The 20096-nt window shown below is 41.4% G+C and overlaps 1 protein-coding gene across 1 annotated transcript; it reads left to right on the top strand.

The window, feature by feature from the left end:
* The first annotated feature begins 2630 nt into the window (after window positions 1-2630).
* On the top strand, window positions 2631-19650 carry zgc:109965 (Nicalin-1-like). The gene is made up of 15 exons (XM_060935512.1): window positions 2631-2787; window positions 3119-3309; window positions 4131-4275; window positions 6040-6137; window positions 6233-6310; window positions 9770-9873; window positions 10161-10249; window positions 11919-12058; window positions 12179-12357; window positions 12452-12539; window positions 12658-12696; window positions 13311-13483; window positions 15095-15148; window positions 19366-19444; window positions 19529-19650. Exons 1-15 carry the CDS (start codon window positions 2631-2633, stop codon window positions 19580-19582), a joined length of 1668 nt encoding a protein of 555 aa, XP_060791495.1. The 3' UTR covers window positions 19583-19650.
* Window positions 19651-20096: the final 446 nt, after the last annotated feature.

Raw genomic sequence — 20096 nt, 5'->3', positions numbered from 1 at the left:
AACTAGACATAGACTAAACATATATATACACATAAATTGGAGCAAAAAAACAGTCAAGGGCACTTAAGGTATAGCAGGTAAACATGAAATAAGCAGTATAAACAAACTTATAGCTGTTAAGATGAGGTAGTGCGGAATAGTGCAAATGAGCGAGGTAACGTGAAATGTGCAGTCCCTGAGTTCAGTGAGTTAATGAACGTTGAGAGTATGTGTGTGTGTGTTGGGGGGGGGGGGGGGGGGGACGACTGTGAGGGTGACATGTCAGATGCTGAAGGGGGGGCGGGGGGGGGTGCGAGCAGAATCTGTGGCAGGGAGGAGGGGCAGAACAGGGAGGGAGTTGAGCCTCCTGACCGCCTGGTGAAAGAAACTGTCCTTGAGCCTGCTGGTTTTGGCCCGAAGACTCCGCAGTCTCCTCCCCGACGGCAGCAGACTGAAGAGGCTGTGAGATGGGTGGGTGGGGTCACCTGCAATCCTGATGGCTTTGCGGGTGAGGCGGGAGTTATAGATATCTGATAAAGAAGGAAGAGAGACACCAATGATCCTCTCAGCTGCTCTCACAATGCACTGCAGAGCCTTGCAGCAGGACACGGTGCAGGTGCCATACCACACGGTGATGCAGCTGGTCAGGATGTTCTCGATGGTGCCTCTGTAGAATGTGTGCATGATGGGGGCCAGGACTCTTGCTCTCCTCAGTTTGCGGAGGAAGTACAGATGCTGTTGGGCTTTTTTGGCCAGTGATACGGTGTTGTTGCTCCAGGACAGGTCTTCAGAGATGTGCACACCCAGAAACTTGGTGCTGCTCACCCTCTCCACTGCAGCATCGTCGATAGATAGTGGAGCATGCTGGGTGTGCGCTCTCCTGAAGTCCACAACAATGTCCTTCGTCTTCTCCACATTCAGGCGGAGATTGTTGTCCTTGCACCACATGGCCAAGCAGCTCACCTCAGTCCTGTAGATTGTCTCATCGCCATTGTTGATGAGACCCACCACAGTCGTGTCATCCGCAAACTTAATGAAGAGATTAGAGATTAGAACATCTCTAATATAGAACGTATTTAGAACATATTTACAAGAAAAATGTCTAAAGACAAGGTTTTGACAAGGTTTTAGACAAGGTGTCATATGTCGTCGTTATGGGATATACACAGGGTCGCCATTAAGGGGTAAAGAGTTAAACCGCCATGACGAAGACCAGACAGTTACTAAGGATGCTATAAATGCATCGCTGCAAGTCCTTTTTTCTTTTTTTTTTAAATGTATTTATTTTTTATTTTAAGCCTTTGTTTGTCACATGCCCAGGGAGCAACTGGGAGTTAGGTGCCTTGCTCAAGGACACTTAAGCCATAGATGTCAAGGGAGGGGAAAGTTAATTTGCTTCCCCCCATACATTTTCTTGCTGGTCCAGGGAATCAACCCAGCAACCTTTTCGTCCCAAAGCTGTATCTTTAACCTTTCGGTCATGGCTTCCTCACTGCTTTATAAAAGTAAAAATCTCCCATTTTTTGTTGCATCCTGATGGCTCCCAGTCTTAATGTAGACCTTGAGACTTATTATCCTTTGTGTCAAGCTTTCTTTAAAAAACATACCTCCTATTTGTATGTGTTTAGGATACATTATCTATTCATTCTGAATAATGCATTTGTATTGTTCACTTCCATCAATAGCATTTGCATTGGGATTAATGCATCCATCCATCCATTATCTGTAGCCGCTTATCCTGTTCTACAGGGTCACAGGCAAGCTGGAGCCTATCCCAGCTGACTATGGGTGAGAGGCAGGGTACACCCTGGACAAGTCACCAGATCATTGCAGGGCTGACACAGAACCTTCACATTCTCATTCATGCCTACCAGTTAGCCTAATCTGCATGTCTTTGGACTGTGGGGGAAACCAGAGCACCTGGAGGAAACCCACGCAGACACGGGGAGAACATGCAAACTCCACACAGAAAGGCCCTCGTCGGCCACTGAACTCGAACCCAGAACCTTCTTGCTGTGAGGTGACAGTGCTAACCACTACACCACCGTGCTGCCAAGGATTAATGCACCCTGAAATAAAACATCATAATTACAAGTTGTTCCTTGTGTATGTTAGATCAAGAGGACTATTCCATGGTAATTGCTTGCAATATTATTTGGTATGCCATGCTAACCAGTGTTCCAGGATAAAGTGGTTAGTGAAGATGGACACGTGACTTGGCATGACTTGGTATTAAGGTCTGTGTTAGCGATAATCCAGGAAGTGTAATTCTCGCACTTGGTGTAGAAGGAGGCCACGGATTGGTGGTGAGGTCTGATTAGCCATGCTTCATCCGTTTTGGAACAGATGGTGCAGTCGGCTTACCTTCAGGCCTTGATGAGCCCTCTTGAAAAACATCTTGTTTGTGCTATAGGAAGGGCCAGAAGACCACCTCAGATTCAGGTAAGATTTTAAACTTTAGGGTAATAGGGGTCGCTTCTGGGATCAACACCTAGTCAACTAGTAGTGCATTCTAATAACATGGACCAAAAGCAGGTATTTTGAACTGTCATGCCTGGTTTGTTAGACCTGCATCCATATAGTTTGGTTTGTCTTTAGTAGTTGTACTGATGCCTTTATTGTAGATTTGCTCAGAATACAAGGTTTTGGAAATGTGTAGCAGAAGCATGACCTGCAGAAGCTTGAGAATGGTGGCTATGCTGCTGCTCTCTGCACACTTGCTACATGCTTCAGCTCTTCCTGCTGCATCGTCGTACGGATTCACGGCCTACAGGATGCAGCAGTATAATCTGCAACAGGAAAAACATGGTACCATCATCTCATTTTGAGAAGGATTTTTTTTTTCCCAAAACGATCTACCCAGAATCAAACTTTTGCACCCGATATTGTATTATACCTTGGATTTCATACCAATATAAGAACTTACAACTGGTATTGTTAACTAGAACATTCTGAACAAGTTGATTTGTCTGAATTCCCACAAACTTTCTGGAATTATGATGAATAATGCTCTATAAGCAGTTTAGCAAATTTCCCAAAGTATACAGTATTTTATCAAAGTATGTTTCCCCCATTAACCCCTAGTATAACGTATTATCGCCACATCTATTGCAAAAGGAATCTGGTGTTTCATTAACAGGTTGTCATGGTGCCATGGTTGTTGCAGAGGCACGCTCACCAGACGATTCGAGTTTGACTCGGCGCTGCGTGATCATGAAGCTGTCTGACTTTACAATAGATCGCTTTCTAGAGTCCAGGAGGCAGAATGCAGCAGCAGTAATTATACTGATTCCTCAGAACATCTCTAATATATCAGAAGATGTCATCCAGGTGGTTACCAACTAATTATTTTCCATACTATTGACCAAATACTTTTTCTGTGCATTTTCTATTTCTGTTTTATTTACCTAGACAGCATACTCCCTTTATTTGTTTCCTCAACACAAAACTGTAGTTCTCAAGGCCAGTGATATCACAAGCAAGCAATTTAGCTCATGAAATAATGAATCAGAAACATGAAATTGGAATATCCATGCATCTATCCATCCATCCATCATCTGTAGCCGCTTATCCTGTCCTACAGGGTCACAGGCAAGCTGAAGCCTATCCCAGCTGACTATGGGTGAGAGGCAGGGTACACCCTGGACAAGTCGCCAGGTCATTGCAGGGCTGACACATAGACACAGACAACCATTCACACCTACGGTCAGTTTAGAGCCACCAATTAGCCTAACTTGCATGCCTTTGGACTGTGGGGGAAACCGGAGCACCCGGAGGAAACCCACGTGGACACGGGGAGAACATGCAAACTCCACACAGAAAGGCCCTCATCGGCCGCTGGGCTCAAACCTAGGACCTTCTTGCTGTGAGGCGACAGCGCTAACCACTACACCACCGTGCCGCCCAAAATTGGCACGGTGGTGCCAATCTAAATTATTCATATTTAGAGCAAATTACTTGTTGCTTGTTTTGATATGCAAAATGGTTCTCCATTTGTTAATCATTTGCCAGCATATGCTAATATACATTTGCCGACTTGTAAGTCCTACAGCTACAAGTAGGCTAATCATGATAAACCTGTAGTACAAACTCAGTAGTATGAAACCTCTTGCTGCAGCAGCCACATCTCCATGAAACCATCTCATCTCCAGGGTTTCATGGTTACGGAGTCTGAGGCCCTGAAGATGGAGACCCTCATGCCTGTTTATGTGGTCCTCGAGGATGAGCAGCTTCTATGTATGTATGCAGAGGTGAAGCATGCAGCAGCCACCAAGTCCGCCTCCATCTTGATCAGAGGTGAGAGGAGTCAGAAAAAGAAGGTCAGATGAGTTTTATTCACTGTGTATATTGAAAATGAGTAATTCAAGGCAACTGATGTTCAGAGGCTTTATTAGTTCATCAGCATATAATTATTTCATGGTAATCCAATCCATGTCTTTTTCATATCCTGGCTGGTTCGCCAGTTGTTAGGATTTTGAGTTCGTCCATACCTTTAATGGCATGAAATGTTAAATGACGGATATCTGATAGGTGATTTGTCACATTCTGTTCTTAGAAGGTTTTCTTGAATGTTCAGAAGTCACAGCTTGAATGTGGTCTGAAGTTGGATATTATATTTTTCTTGTCCTGGCTGGCTCACTAACTGTTTGGTGATTTTTGACAGCTAATTAGCAAATAACTCTTTTGTGGTAGTTGATGTTATCTCATCTCATCTCATTATCTCTAGCCGCTTTATCCTGTTCTACAGGGTCGCAGGCAAGCTGGAGCCTATCCCAGCTGACTATGGGCGAAAGGCGGGGTACACCCTGGACAAGTCACCAGGTCATCACAGGGCTGACACATAATAGACACAGACAACCATTCACACTCACATTCACACCTATGGTCAATTTAGAGTCACCAGTTAACCTAACCTGCATGTCTGTGGGGGAAACCGGAGCACCTGGAGGAAACCCACGTGGACACGGGGAGAACATGCAAACTCCACACAGAAAGGCCCTCGCCGGCCACAGGGCTCGAACCCGGACGTTCTTGCTGTGAGGCGACAGCGCTAACCACCGTGCCGCCAAGATAACTTTATAATATCTTTTTAAATAACTTTTTACATGACAGTACCTGAAGTCCAGAGGTTTAAAAAAATCAGTCAAGATGGAATGTGTGCGTGATGTAACAGGAGCCTGAATTGCTCAATCAAGTGTCATTGGTCAATAGTGGTTAAGTTGGATGAACCTCAGAGCCAGAATTTGGATCAACGTGGACTGTTTTTTTTCTGATGTTGATCAGTTGCAGCTTGAAAATGTTCTTGAGGTAGTTCTTGAGTCTTGTCTTTTTCATCTACTGGCTGGCTTACCAATTTTTATGAGAACTGTGGCATACTATGAAGGGGTGGTTTCTTTATTTACAGAGACATTTATAGCAGAAAATGATCATACTCACACAAACCATATACGTCTGACGCATGTATTCATGAAGACCAATCCCATTTGGAACAAACATGTGGAAACACATAGATCCTCTGCTTTGATGAGACCAAATTGAACTTTTTGGCTATTTTTGGCAGAAACCCAACACTGCTCATCACCCACAAGAAAACCAGCCCTGCAGTGAAGCATGGTAGTGCTATAGGAGTGCTTTTCATCATTAGGGACTGGGACACTAGTCAGGATTATAAGTGCTAAATACAGGGCAATCTTAAAAAAAAAAACATCCCTGTCTTCAAGACAGTGACCATAAGCATACTGGGTATACTGGAGGGGTTCGAAACCAAGTCAAATGTCAAAGTATGTGGCATTAGCAGGGTTGATTAACCTTGCACTTAGATTTAAATTTTGAGGAATATTTCACAATTGAACAAAAGTGGTGGACCCTTTGAGATGAGAATCAAAACATTGTATTCTAGTCTCAATTAGTTACTATACCTAGAGATTGCAAAGTGACCCAGATGCCCATTTTGGAGCTTGTATTTTTCCATTCCTTGCCACTAACTGAAATAACTGTAGTCGTCATATCCAGTTTGCATCCTTTTGGAACGTTAATGTGGTGTTGTTTTTGGTGTTGTAGTTCTCCGTAGTATGGTCACAACCACTGCCTTTCAGATATTGGTGAACAACAACTCCCCCATCAAGGCCATCACTGACAACTCTATCATTACATTAGAGGTGAGCTTGGTGGACTGGCTTAATGAGGAAAACCATCAATTAAATATTGACATGTGACCTGTCAGAGTGACAGTGAAAAATGTCTCTATTTCAAGGGTGTGCTTCCTGGAGTTGGAGATGACCCACCCACGATTGTTATCACCGCCCATTATGACTCATTTGGTCTTGCTCCAGTAAGCCACTATTCCGACTAAAACTAAATTCACAAACAATCACAGCATTATACTATACTTATGCTTCTATTAGTAATATATGCGTGTCAAGGTTATCTATTTTTTTTTGGATATTTTATGTATTTTATTTCAAGTGGCCACTCAACCAGAATTCCCTTTCAGTGTTAAGCTGCCCTTAACGATTGCCTTAATTCATTTCAACAACACATACATTATGAAGTTTAAGTGGAGTTAGTTACTATTAAAATATCACTTATGATGATAAACCTTCAGCATTCCTCTACATCTCCGTCCATGATTCATGTATCTTTAAACCATAGTGCTGTTAAATTCTCAAATCAGATTGGTCCGAGGATGTGGATTAATTTTCTCAGAGCTAATGTTATATCCCAAGTTTTATATTAATGTTCTAATATATTATTGTTTTTATCCTTACAGCAAATTCATTTGGACTTGTTTGATGGATACCCCACATAACCTGATTGTTATAAAAAGATAAATCGATTTAAGAAATAAAGACAATTGATATGGTGATGGTTTAAAGGTGTTAAAAGATGTTAATTTAACATCTGGAGTTGGAGTCTCCATTATCAGAGGTTTCTTTATTGCACGTTCTTCAGGACAGAAGCCTGTGTAGTTTCTTGGTCACATGGTAACAAGTTCAAGGATGAGAGTGAAAAAAGAGAGAGACTGTTTATACAGTGGTGCTTGAAAGTTTGTGAACCCTTTAGAATTTTCTATATTTCTGCATAAATATGACCTAAAACATCATCAGATTTTCACACAAGTCCTAAAAGTAGATAAAGAGAACCCAGTTAAACAAATGAGATAAAAATATTATACTTGGTCATTTATTTATTGAGAAAAGTGATCCAATATTACATATCTGTGAGTGGCAAAAGTATGTGAACCTCTAGGATTAGCAGTTAATTTGAAGGTGAAATTAGAGTCAGGTGTTTTCAATCAATGGGATGACAATCAGGTGTGAGTGGGCACCCTGTTTTATTTAAAGAACAGAGATCTATCAAAGTCTGATATTCACAACACATGTTTGTGGAAGCGTATTATGGCACAAACAAAAGAGATTTCTGAGGACCTCAGAAAAAGCATTGTTGATGCTCATCAGGCTGGAAAAGGTTACAAAACCATCTCTAAAGAGTTTGGACTCCACCAATCCACAATCAGACAGATTGTGTAGAAATGGAGGAAATTCAAAACCATTGTTACCCTCCCCAGGAGTGGTTGACCAACAAAGATCACTCCAAGAGCAAGGCGTGTAATAGTTGGCAAGGTCACAAAGGACCGCACGGTAACTTCTAAGCAACTGAAGGCATCTCTCACACTGGCTAATGTTAATGTTCATGAGTCCACCATCAGGAGAACACTGAACAACAATGGTGTGCATGGCAGGGTTGCAAGGAGAAATCCAGTGCTCTCCAAAAAGAACATTGTTGCTCATCTGGTTTGCTAAAGATCACATGGACAAGCCAGAAGGCTATTGGAAAAATGTTTTGTGGATGGATGAGACCAAACTAGAACTTTTTGGTTTAAATGAGGAGTGTTATGTTTGGAGAAAGGAAAACACTGCATTCCAGCATAAGAACCTTATCCCATCTGTGAAACATGGTGGTGGGAGTGTCATGGTTTCGGCCTGTTTTGCTGCATCTGGGACAGGGCAGCTTGCCATCATTGATGGAACAATGAATTCTGAATTATACCAGCAAATTCTAAAGGAAAATGTCAGGACATCTGTCCATGAACTGAATCTCAAGAAAAGGTGGGTCATGCAGCAAGACAATGACCCTAAGCGCACAAGTCATTCTACCAAAAATGGTTAAAGAAGAATAAAGGTAATGTTTTGGAATGGCCAAGTCAAAGTCCTGACCTTAATCCAATTGAAATGTTGTGGAAGGACCTGAAGCAAGCAGTTATTGTGAGGAAACCCACCAACATCCCAGAGTTGAAGCGGTTCTGTACAGAGGAATGGGTTAAAATTCCTTCAAGCCGGTGTGCAGGACTGATCAACAGCTACCAGAAATGTGTAGTTGCAATTATTGCTGTATAAGGGGGTCACACCAGATATTGAAAGCAAAGGTTCACATACTTTTGCCACTCACAGATATGTAATATTGGATCATTTTCCTCAATAAATAAATGACCAAGTATAATATTTTTGTGGCGGCACGGTGGTGTAGTGGTTAGCGCTGTCGCCTCACAGCAAGAAGGTCCTGGGTTCGAGCCCCGGGGCCGGCGAGGGCCTTTCTGTGTGGAGTTTGCATGTTCTCCCCGTGTCCGCGTGGGTTTCCTCCGGGTGCTCCGGTTTCCCCCACAGTCCAAAGACATGCAGGTTAGGTTAACTGGTGACTCTAAAATTGACCGTAGGTGTGAATGGTTGTCTGTGTCTATGTGTCAGCCCTGTGATGACCTGGCGACTTGTCCAGGGTGTACCCCGCCTTTTGCCCGTAGTCAGCTGGGATAGGCTCCAGCTTGCCTGCGACCCTGTAGAAGGATAAAGCGGCTAGAGATAATGAGAATGAGAATATTTTTGTCTCATTTGTTTAACTGGGCTCTCTGTATCTACTTTTAGGCCTTGTGTGAAAATCTGATGATGTTTTAGGTCATATTTATGCAGAAATATAGAAAATTCTAAAGGGTTCACAAACTTTCAAGCACCACTGTAGCTGTGGTAACATAATATGATAAAAGGAAGTAACATGTTTTGGGGGCATTCCACTAGCCTCTAGTAGCTTGTCAGGTTACTACTTGAAGAGTTTCCCATGTCTGTTGTTATGAAGTGCTGACTGATGAGTGGAGACTCCTTACAGGAAGCGTCACTATATCAACGTTTATACATTTTTCTTCAGTAATACAGTTTTTAATCCGTATGGACTGCCATTCAAGTCCTATTGAATGAGTTATTACTATAGAAACGATAACCCGTTAGTGTGAGTGCATTAGTAAAAACCTGTGATTTGCTTTACCCCAAGCTGGCCTAGTGGTTAGTGTGTCTGTCGCTTGACCAGGAGATCGCGAGTTCTACTTGTGGTTGGGTCATACCAAAGACCATTATCAAAATGGTACCTACTGACATCTGGCGAGGCAATACAGATGCAAGTAGGGAGTCAAAGTCTTGCAGTTACCAGAGGACTAGCCCCCCACTGTAACCCCAGCTATGTAATAGGTGAGAGGCCGAGAGCTATGGAAACGGAGATCGGTGCTGCCCAATGCACTAAGTGCCTGGTTTATACCAAGACAGGAGACTGGCTGAGAAGATCAGGTCCTGACATAGGAGGGACTTTTTGTGATTTGCTTTGCAGCCATAATTACTGTCAGACCTGCTGTTATAGAAAACCAGAATTGAGAATTCAACAGCACCGTGGTATAAAGTCAGATGACAAAAGGTTAACTTGTAGCTGTATTTGATTTTGTTCATGTACGTAAAGCCTATATATTTCCCAGTGGTTGTCATATGGAGCAGATTCGAATGGCAGTGGGGTCACCATCCTGCTAGAACTGGCAAGACTCTTTCAGCGACTATACAGCGATCCTCGCAACAAGGCACCGTAAGTTCAGGTTCCATTACTGGTCTGGGGAAAGATACAACACTGTAGAAGTGTTTAGTATGCAGTGCCTGACAAGTATTTCATCCAGCAATCAGGATAAATAAATAAAAAAAAATTCTAGTATATGCTGTGGAAGTACAGTATGTAACATGTCCTGCATATTAATGAACAAGATCTCAAATAAGTATAAAACAGTAGCATTATCACTTTGATCAATATTATATTGTTGATTTATATATTCATTTTGCCATGTACTGTGTCTTGTTCTGGGATTATGTTGTTTATAGGTTTCACCTCCTTTTCTCTCTTACCGGTGGAGGGAAATATAACTTCATCGGCACCAAACGCTGGTTGGCTGAAAACATGGACCATGCAGGTTAGTGACCTGGTATGAGGATAACTGCTGATAACTGAGTTTGGCCATTGTGGGGAAAGTCACAGGTCATTACTGGAATTATTGTTAAATAGGATTGGCATTGTGGGATGCTCTTGCTTTGTTTGATGCACATCATGTGTAGTCTCAGCCTAAATTCCAACCCCATTAGATTTCTTGTCATGATGAGGCTGGTGTGTAAACCACCAATTTGCAAGGACAAACAGTTTGTAACTCAGAAGAATGAGCCATACTTATTTATTGTATGGTTGAAAATTCATAGTCTGGATATCAGGGGGACCCCCAACAGAGTCCATGTTTGGTCGATTTAGTTTTTTATTCATAGTTGCCTGGTGAGAACTTTTCAACAACAGGAAACAGAAGGTCAGATGAGTTTCATTCTGTTGTGTCTCATCTCATCTCATTATCTCTAGCCGCTTTATCCTGTTCTACAGGGTCATAGGCAAGCTGGAGCCTATCCCAGCTGACTACGGGCGAAAGGCGGGGTACACCCTGGACAAGTTGCCAGGTCATCACAGGGCTGACACATAGACACAGACAACCATTCACACTCACATTCACACCTACGGTCAATTTAGAGTCACCAGTTAACCTAACCTGCATGTCTTTGGACTGTGGGGGAAACCGGAGCACCCGGAGGAAACCCACGCGGACACGGGGAGAACATGCAAACTCCACACAGAAAGGCCCTCGCCGGCCATGGGGCTCGAACCCGGACCTTCTTGCTGTGAGGCGACAGCGCTAACCACTACACCACCGTGCCGCCCCATTTTGTTGTGTATATTGAAAATTAGTAAGTCAAGGCAGCTGAACTTTAGAGGCTTTATTAGTTCATCAGCATATAATTACTTTGTGGTCCAATCCATATCTCTTTCATATCCTGGCTGGCTCGCCAGTTGTTAGGCTTTTGAGTTAGTCCATACCCTTGATGACATAAAATGCTTTAATGACTGGTATTTGACAGGTGATTTGTCACATTCTCCTCTTGGAGGGTCTTATTGAATGTTCAGAAGTCACAGCTTGAATATGGTCTTAGGTTGTATATTATCTTTTACATCTCCTGGCTGGCTTACTAACTGTTTGGTGATTTTTGACAGCTAACTAGCAAATAACTCTTTTGTGGTCATTGATGTTATGAATCTTTAATATAACTTTATAATATCTTTTAAAAAAACCCTCTATAGCCTATTGACTTTTGCAAAACAAAACATTTCATTTTGTATGTAGTTATATTTAAGCAATGCACTTCATGGTGATGTATCACACCTCAGTGATGTATGTAACTCTCTCACAAGGTCCTTGTTCTGAATCACACCGCCTGCTGCACTACATACACCGGCTGAAGCATGACCTGGTTGGCAATAGAAAGATTTTTACGAGGAGGATTAATTAGCAACATTAATAATATTATAAACATCTCCACAGAAATTCAAAGATTCATATTCCTTAGTCTGCATGAATGCATTTAACTAGCTAACTACCTCCCATATGTTATTATATTACCACTTTTTTTTTCATACCGTGGCCAATTAGGTGTCTAGGCAACCAAGACATGGAACTGGTTGCACATTGGAGCTTTCACTTGCTTGGTGATTTAGCTAATAAATTTATGTTTTGTTCAACATTGGATTGGTGTCCCTCCACTCTACAGAATCCAGTCTTCTTCATGATAACGTGGCCTTCGTCCTCTGTTTGGACTCTCTTGGTTCTGGTGATGAACTTTTCCTCCACGTATCTCGACCCTCAAAACCGAAGACGCCTCAGTTTAACTTCATCCAGCAACTCGAAGAAGTGAGACCAAATCTTGTGCCAACCTTTTTTGTTATTATTATTTAAAAAAAATCTTTACACTTACTGAACATAAAGCAACATACACGTATCCCACATCCCTCCCACCACACACACACACAGGTGATCTCTTCCAGGTTTCCGTGGGTGAAGTTTGCAACCATACACAAGAAGATCAACCTCCAAGAGTCTACTCTAGCATGGGAGCATGAGCGTTATGGAATGAGACACATCCTAGGATTCACTCTGTCTCACCTGCAAGACCCCAGATCAGAGCGTCGTGGCTCCATCCTTGACACCATGTAAACAGCAATCAACATATCAGTCGGAATTAATTGGAATAGTACTTTAAATCAATTAAATCGATTTTATTTGCTGTATTATTTGTACATGTAGGTCTCAGGTGGACATCAGAAAACTGAAACGTAATGCAGTCATTGTTGCTGAGGCCTTGGTGAGGTACATGTATAATCTGTCAGACAAGGTGAGGGGAAAACTTTGCGGTGATTTTTTTTTTTTTTTACACTTTAAATGCTGTCAACTAGTAGCTGAAGTACTTATGCTACTCACTTCATTTGCATTCTCTTTGTTTTATGGTGCAGGGTTCTCCAAAAGAATTGCAAGTCTTCAAGGGAAGTTTGGTATGACTTATTGACTTTTTGTTATTTGATTTTATGAGATATGTAAATATCGTCAATCAGAAAATTGAACTGTCTTTTGTGATATCTGTGACTGAGGTTTTCAGCCATTAACCCTCATAGATGTGACAGGCAACACATGTCAGTTAACACTGGAACGAAGTGTGACTCCAAAAAACACCTTTTGTACACATTTTAAATAATATCTGATACCACAGTACTGTTGAAGACTCGATCTTGATCGCTCAGAAGCTGCAAGGTTCTCGTTCTCATACATTATCGTTTCTATAGTAACTATAGACAAGGAATCTCCACATAAATGGATTTTAAAGTGGTGAAGCTTTCTGTGAGGAGATATTTAATTATTGCATTTGGAAGGAGTCTCCAGTGTCAGTGTTTTATAACAATCAACATTTTCTGACACTGAAAAGTCTTCGGGACAGAGGACTTTGTTTTTCAGGAGAGAGAAAAAAAGCAAGGCTGAGGATAACTAGTTGTAAACAGATAAAAAGTATGACATGCCATAAATTAATACATTACAAATTGCTGTCGTGGGAATGAAAGGAACAAAACATTCGGACTTTAAATAACACCTGAGGTGTGTGTGTGTGTTGCAGGATGTCCTGGACAGTCGTTTATCTGCCCTAATGACCATGTTGACTTCTGTGCCACGAGCCACTCAGCTGATGGACAGAGAGCCGCAGCACACTGTTCTCATCAACAGCCTGGAGCAGGAGTTCAGACGGCACCTCCAACAGGTCTACAGACACACTTTCCGTCAGGAACACAGGTACACACTCACACACATACACCAAAGACATGCAGTTAGGTTAACGTGGGGCAGCCTTGGGCTGAGGTGCCCTTGAGCAAGGTACCGAACCCCTGACTGCTCCCCGGGCGCTCTGGTGTGGCTGCCCACTGCTCTGAGTGTGTGTGCATGTGTTCACTGCTTCAGATGGGTTAAATGCAGAGGATGAATTTCACTGTAAAGTGATGAATAAAGGTTTCTCTCTTCTTCTTCTTAATATACCTATTTGGATGAACACAGATGCCAAATGATCATTTACTACATAATAGCAGTAAACAGTGCATTGCAGTACCTATAGGAGAAGAAAAATCAGAAGCCTGTATTCTGAGGACAAACACATACCATGTCTGGGTTATTCATTTTTATTCGTAGTTTCCCAGCAAAAATAAATAGAGAATAATAATACATCTACTAAGTATCTGTGTGTACTTAGTGCTGGTCCCAAGTTTGGATAGGGGAGGGTTGTGTTAGGAAGGGCGTCTGGTGTAAAACATATGCTAAATCAAATATGTGGATCATAAAGTGGATGATCTGCTGTGGTGACCCCTAACGGGAACAGCTGAAATAAGAAGGTCTGGTCCAGCCAAATAAAGTATTCATATTTGGCTACATCACTAATGTGTATTGTTGCACTTATATACAAGTCTAGGCACTGCCTAAAAGCAGAGCTCCCGATGAGTGCATGCATAAAATATTTGCAAGGGCACAAAATCAACCTGAATAGAATAATAGAAGCGTGCAACATGCCTGCACAGCTCTATTAGGACTAATTACCATGCACCTGTTCCTGATTAGAGCGCAATCACAGCGCATACATATAAGAACTCTCAGTAACACACAGACTTTGTGAAGTATACACTCTGTACCCTGCATCTGACATTACCAAGTCTTGTATTTTGCATCACTTTTCTGTTTTTGACCCTCTTTGTGTTTTTGGACTGTGAATATTGTATTCCCTCTGATATCCTGTCTGTGCCTCACTCGATCATTGCCTGTCTTTCGACTCTGCCTTTGTCTACGTTTTGGATCTGTCTGCTAGTGTGCTTTTAATAAAACTCTTCCTGTACATATATCCGTCTATCGGCCTTACATGACACAAACTGTCAACTGTCCAACAAGCTAGGGGACTAATCAAACCGTATTGACTAGTTTTATATGAAACTGTCGTGAATATTTTCCATAGAATGTGTTTGTAAATAATCCCATGATATTTTTTAAAAAGCAAACTAAAAATAAGTGCTGGATAAAAAACCCATCTATGTTATGGAAATAAAGATATAAAGTATGTTGTCTGGTGATCAAGTGTTTATGAGATACATTTGTTTGCACTTATGATCAGGTGGTACATGTTCATACCTATGGATGTTGTACGGTCAAAGCCATCAAAAATCAGGTCGATGAATTCTCTTAAGTATGGGGCTCTGCTCTGCTATTACCTTACATTATCTATTCTGTCTGTTCATTTAGGTTTCTGGGCATCAAAACATGAGAAATGTGACTATAAACATGTTGAAAAGTGTACTCTGTATATTCATATGTGAAGTAATGTATTTATTTATTTATTTATTTATTTCCCAATCTTTTCTTTATCAGGGATGCTGACATTACATTCTTCGATCAAATGAAGCAGCCAATGATGATGTACAGGTTAGATTTGTAGAAGTCTTATCTGTTCCCATTCCCAATAACAAAACCTATACTGTGGTCAGAAGTTTACATACAGTGGCATGATTGTCATCTTGGATATGAATGTCTTGGCAATATTGGGCTTTCAGTGATTTCTCTGAACTATTCATTTTCTGTGGTGAAATGATTGTACAACATATTTCTTTAATAGGAAAAAAAAACTATGAATTTGGTGCAGAAGTTTTTATTTTCTTTGGGTTTTCTAAAAACAACACAGGGTCAAAATTATACATACAGGGTCAAACATTTATATACACTCACTTAGATTATTAATTCAGAGGTGCTGAAACTTCCAAAATGTCTCTTATCTTGCCAAGGCCAAGGCCTCTTAACTTCCTGTTAGTGATTATGATTGACTACAGCTGGTAGCTTCTCTGTGCCTTTATAAAAAGGGTTTGTTTACAGCACTCATTGGATTGACCAACACACAGTAAAATGGGAAAGTCCAAGGAGCTCAGTGCAGATATGAGAAGGATTGCAGATATACACAACTCCGGAATGTCTCTTGGAGCCATTTCTAAACAACTGCAAATTCCAAGATCAGTTCAGACAATTGTATGCAAGTTATTACCTCTGCCAAGGAGGTTATGTTTTCTGTAGCGTTTGTTTGTTTGTCTGTCTGTCTGTTAGCAACATTACGGAAAAAGTTATGAACAGATTGCTCTGAAATTTTTTCCAGAGGTGTGACTGGGCACAAGTAACAATCCATTAAATTTTGGCAGTGATCCGGATCACCTTCTGGATCCTGGATTTTTTTAAAGGATTAATTTTTTCCCCATTGAAATGAATGGGCGCGTGACGCAAAAAACAGATTTTTCCTTCTGTAGGCCAAACCGTAAGGTGTAAAGTCATGAAACTTGGTACACTGATAGAGGAGTGGACCCGGATTGATTTCATGAAGTTTCATGTTGGTACATCTCACGCTGTAGCGCCACCAACTGATCACAGTCTTACATGTGTTCATGCACGTAACTTTTGATCCATATGTCCAATTTTCATAAGTCTGGTGCCGTTGGAATCCTTGGAGCTAGACGATTCCAACGCACCCTATGACGTCATTCTCCGCCTCATTAGATTTTCCGCCATTTTGAATTTTGTCCAAAGTGAAGGTAGAGTGACCCTGGCCACATGTTTTGTCCGATCATCACGAACCTTGGCACACATGATCTCCAGTCCATGCCTAATGAATGATATTCGTTTCGCTCTCATATGTCGAAGTGTTCGCCCGTGGCAGCCAATCAAAATCGATGGTGAAGCCACCAAACAGGAAGTGAGCTCATATCACGGAAACGCTTTGACGTATCAAGACCATATTTAGTGGCATGACTTTGGACACCATCAAAATTACCCTCATCAACTATGGTGTCATTTGGCCTCTAGGGGGTGTCACAATTAGCAAAAACGTATTTTGGCTCAGATCTCAGAAACGCTTTGACGTATCAAGACCATATTTGTTGAGATGACTTTCGGCACCAGTTCATGTATCCTCATCAAATTTGGTATCATTTGGCCACTAGGGGGTGCAACAATGAGCAAAAACGTGTTTTGAGTCATACTGTATCTCTTTATGGATTTAGAATTACATCTACATTTTCATGTTAGTGATGCTCTGGGATGTCCCTGTAAAGAACCTTGCCAACCTGTCATCTACGTATGAGAATCCGCCTTGTGTCTTGGCCAAACTTTCGCGTGTTGACACAAAACTTGTTGTGTGGGCGTGCGGTCGCCTCTCTTGCGGGGTCACCATGGCGGCGCACCTGAGCAAGCACACTTTTGCATTTTCTCCAGAAATGTATTCTAGTTATTATTACAGTATTACCTCTGCCAAGGAGGTTATGTTTTCGGTAGCGTTGGTTTGTTTGTTTGTTGGTTTGTCTGTTAGCAACATTACGGAAAAAGTAATGAACGGATTGCTCTGAAATTTTTTCCAGAGGTGTGACTGGGCACAAGTAACAATCCATTAAATTTTGGCGGTGATCCGGATCACCTTCTGGATCCCGGATTTTTTTTAACGGATTCTTGGCGGAGGTCTGCGCTCTCCGAGTGCTTTTCTAGTTGGTTCTGTATCCTTCAGCTTGTCAACAAATGCATGTGTATAGTTGTCCATGAGGGGAGCTCAAAGCACGATCTGTATTTACGACAATGGTGGAAAACTGAATTACACACTGCAACTGTATGAGGAGCCCGGGGCAAACAATTCCAAGTCTCGCATAATGGGGCTTTAAAACTTTATCTGTTTGAGCAGTGTACAGATGGGTTAGGTGATAGTGCTGGACAGACAAAAGGACTAAAGTCCTGCCCATTGTCTTTTGGTAAAGGTAAAGCAAGGGCTGAGCATGCAGTTAAACAGTATCGTTGGTAATGTACTGTAGGAGACCATTAACCAAAGTTAAAATAGACCAACCTGTCGATTAAAGAATTTTGAACTAAAAAAAATTTCATCCAGGCATAAGCTTAGTATACTTAAAGCAGCATTATGTAGGAATTTTACCTTAAAATACAAGCTTCAGAATAATTTTGATGGTATATTGACTTGTAATACGGAGATTGGCTTGTCTTGCATACCAACTCCGTGCCTGGAACACCAACTATAACACTATGTAACTCTGGCGGAGCATCCCTGAGGCATCTTGCGAGAACCGTGTAACGCTTTATGGCACCACATCACACATCAACAGCTATGAGTCTTCAACTTGCTATAAGAAGAATCTAGCTCAGTAACAGAACAAGATACCAGACAAGAGCAAATCTTGGACTGGCTTTTACTCACTGGCAAGATATAAAAGAGATAAATGGCTGCAATATACCGGTAGATGCTGAGCTGGCCTTCTCTCTCTTAAACTAGTTACCTCCGCAAAGGAGGTTATGTTTTCGGTAGCGTTGGTTTGTTTGTTTGTTTGTTTGTTTGTCTGTTAGCAACATTACGGAAAAAGTTATGAACGGATTGCTCTGAAATTTTTTCCAGAGGTGTGACTGGGCACAAGTAACAATCCATTAAATTTTGGCGGTGATCCGGATCACCTGGATCCCGGATTTTTTTTAAAGGATTCTTGGCGGAGGTCTGCACTCTCCGAGTGCTTTTCTAGTTGTGAGGTGTAATCACTTTGCTAAGCCACTTTGCTTCAAGGAAACTCAAACTGTCACCCTCAGCTGAACGGAAATTGGTTTGGATGGTCAGGAACAACCTGGGAACCACCATGGCACAGCCCTGCCATGAAGTGGAAGCTGATGGATCATTGTCTACAGTTCAGATCACCATGGACTAAAAGGCTGCTATCCAAGAAATAACCCCCTGCTCCAAAAATTTACACCTTCAAGCTTAACTAAAGTTTGAATCTGACCACACGGACAAAGAAAAAGCCTTCTGGAGGAAAGCTGTATGGTCAGATGAGACAAAGATTGAGTTGTTTGGCCACAATGACCACCATGTATAGAGGGACACTGTACCAGCTGGTGGTGGTAGGATCATCATGCTCTGGAGTTGTTTTGCTGCCAGTGGAACTGGTTCATTGCTCAAAGTGGATGGAATAATGAAAGAGGACTACCTCAGAATTCTTCAGCATAAACCATCAGAAACTTGAACACGACTTGGGACTTACAACAGGACAATGAACCCAAACACGTATTGGAGCTGGTTGTGGAGGATAAAGCAGGCTAATATTAAGCTTAAAACAAGTCCTGACTTCAACCCTGTTGAAAATATATGGACCGTGCTTATAAGTCAAGTCCATGCCAAGAAAAAAAAAATTAATTGAACTATACCAATTCTACCATGAAGAGTCATGAAATATCCAACCAGAATTCTGCCAGAAGCTTGTTCATGGTAAACAAAAATGTTTGGTCAAGGTGAATCTTGCAAAGAGACATTTTACCCAAATATTAGCTGTGCTGAATGTATATTTTTGACCCTGTATGTATAATTTTGACCCTGTGTTGATTTCAGAAAACCCAAAGAAAATTAAAACTTGTGCACCAAATTCTAGTGTTTTTTTTTAATTAAAGCTGTATGCTGTACAATCATTCTGCCACAGAAAAAGAACAGTTTAAAGAAATTACTGAAAGCCCAAATATTGCCATGACATTCATATCCAAGATGACATTCATGTCACTGTATGTAAACTTCTGACCTCAACTGTACACTCAGCCTCCTAACAAACGATCTAAATTTCCTCCACCAGGGTAAAGCCGGCTGCATTTGATCTTTTCCTAGGTGGCTGTATTGCGGGTTATTTAGGATTAGTGTCCTATGCGATCCAGGTTTGTTCCACACTTCATGATGAAACACATAAAACTACATGTGATCATTTCATGAATATCAATGGCATTGTTCTTTATTTGCAGAACTTTGGAAATGTCTATGCAAGACTCAAAGCCGTCATGAAATACAAACAGTAGTGAGATGCAGTGAGACCAGTGCTGAATGCATGTGTTAAAGACGGGTTAAGAAAAGAAGGAGTGTTAAACAGTCCTATAAGACATTACCATTTATGTTGTGTTGTACTGTATTTCACTTGGTTGTGTACTTTTATAAATAAAGAATGGACCTTGTAGCTAATCATGCTGCGTTAATTTTTATCAACATCCATGCAGCATGCAATGAACATTTTCACCTGTTGCATTGTTGTGAATTTGGCTGGGCATCTATATACAGTGGTGTTTGAAAGTTTGTGAACCCTTTAGAATTTTCCATATTTCTGCTTAAATATGACCTAAAACATCATCAGATTTTCACACAAGTCCTAAAAGTAGATCAAGAGAACCCAGCTAAACAAATGAGACAAAAATATTATACTTGGTCATTTAATTGTTGAGGAAAATGATCCAGTATTACATATCTGTGAGTGGCAAAAGTATGTGAACCTTTGCTTTCAGTACCTGGTGTGACCCCCTTGTGCAGCAATAACTGCAA

This window comes from Neoarius graeffei, chromosome 12 (assembly GCF_027579695.1).
Source record: "Neoarius graeffei isolate fNeoGra1 chromosome 12, fNeoGra1.pri, whole genome shotgun sequence".
In the NCBI taxonomy this organism is placed as follows: Eukaryota; Metazoa; Chordata; class Actinopteri; order Siluriformes; family Ariidae; genus Neoarius; species Neoarius graeffei.
Note: the sequence above shows the minus strand (reverse complement) of the source record. Positions and strands in the feature narration are given on the sequence as shown.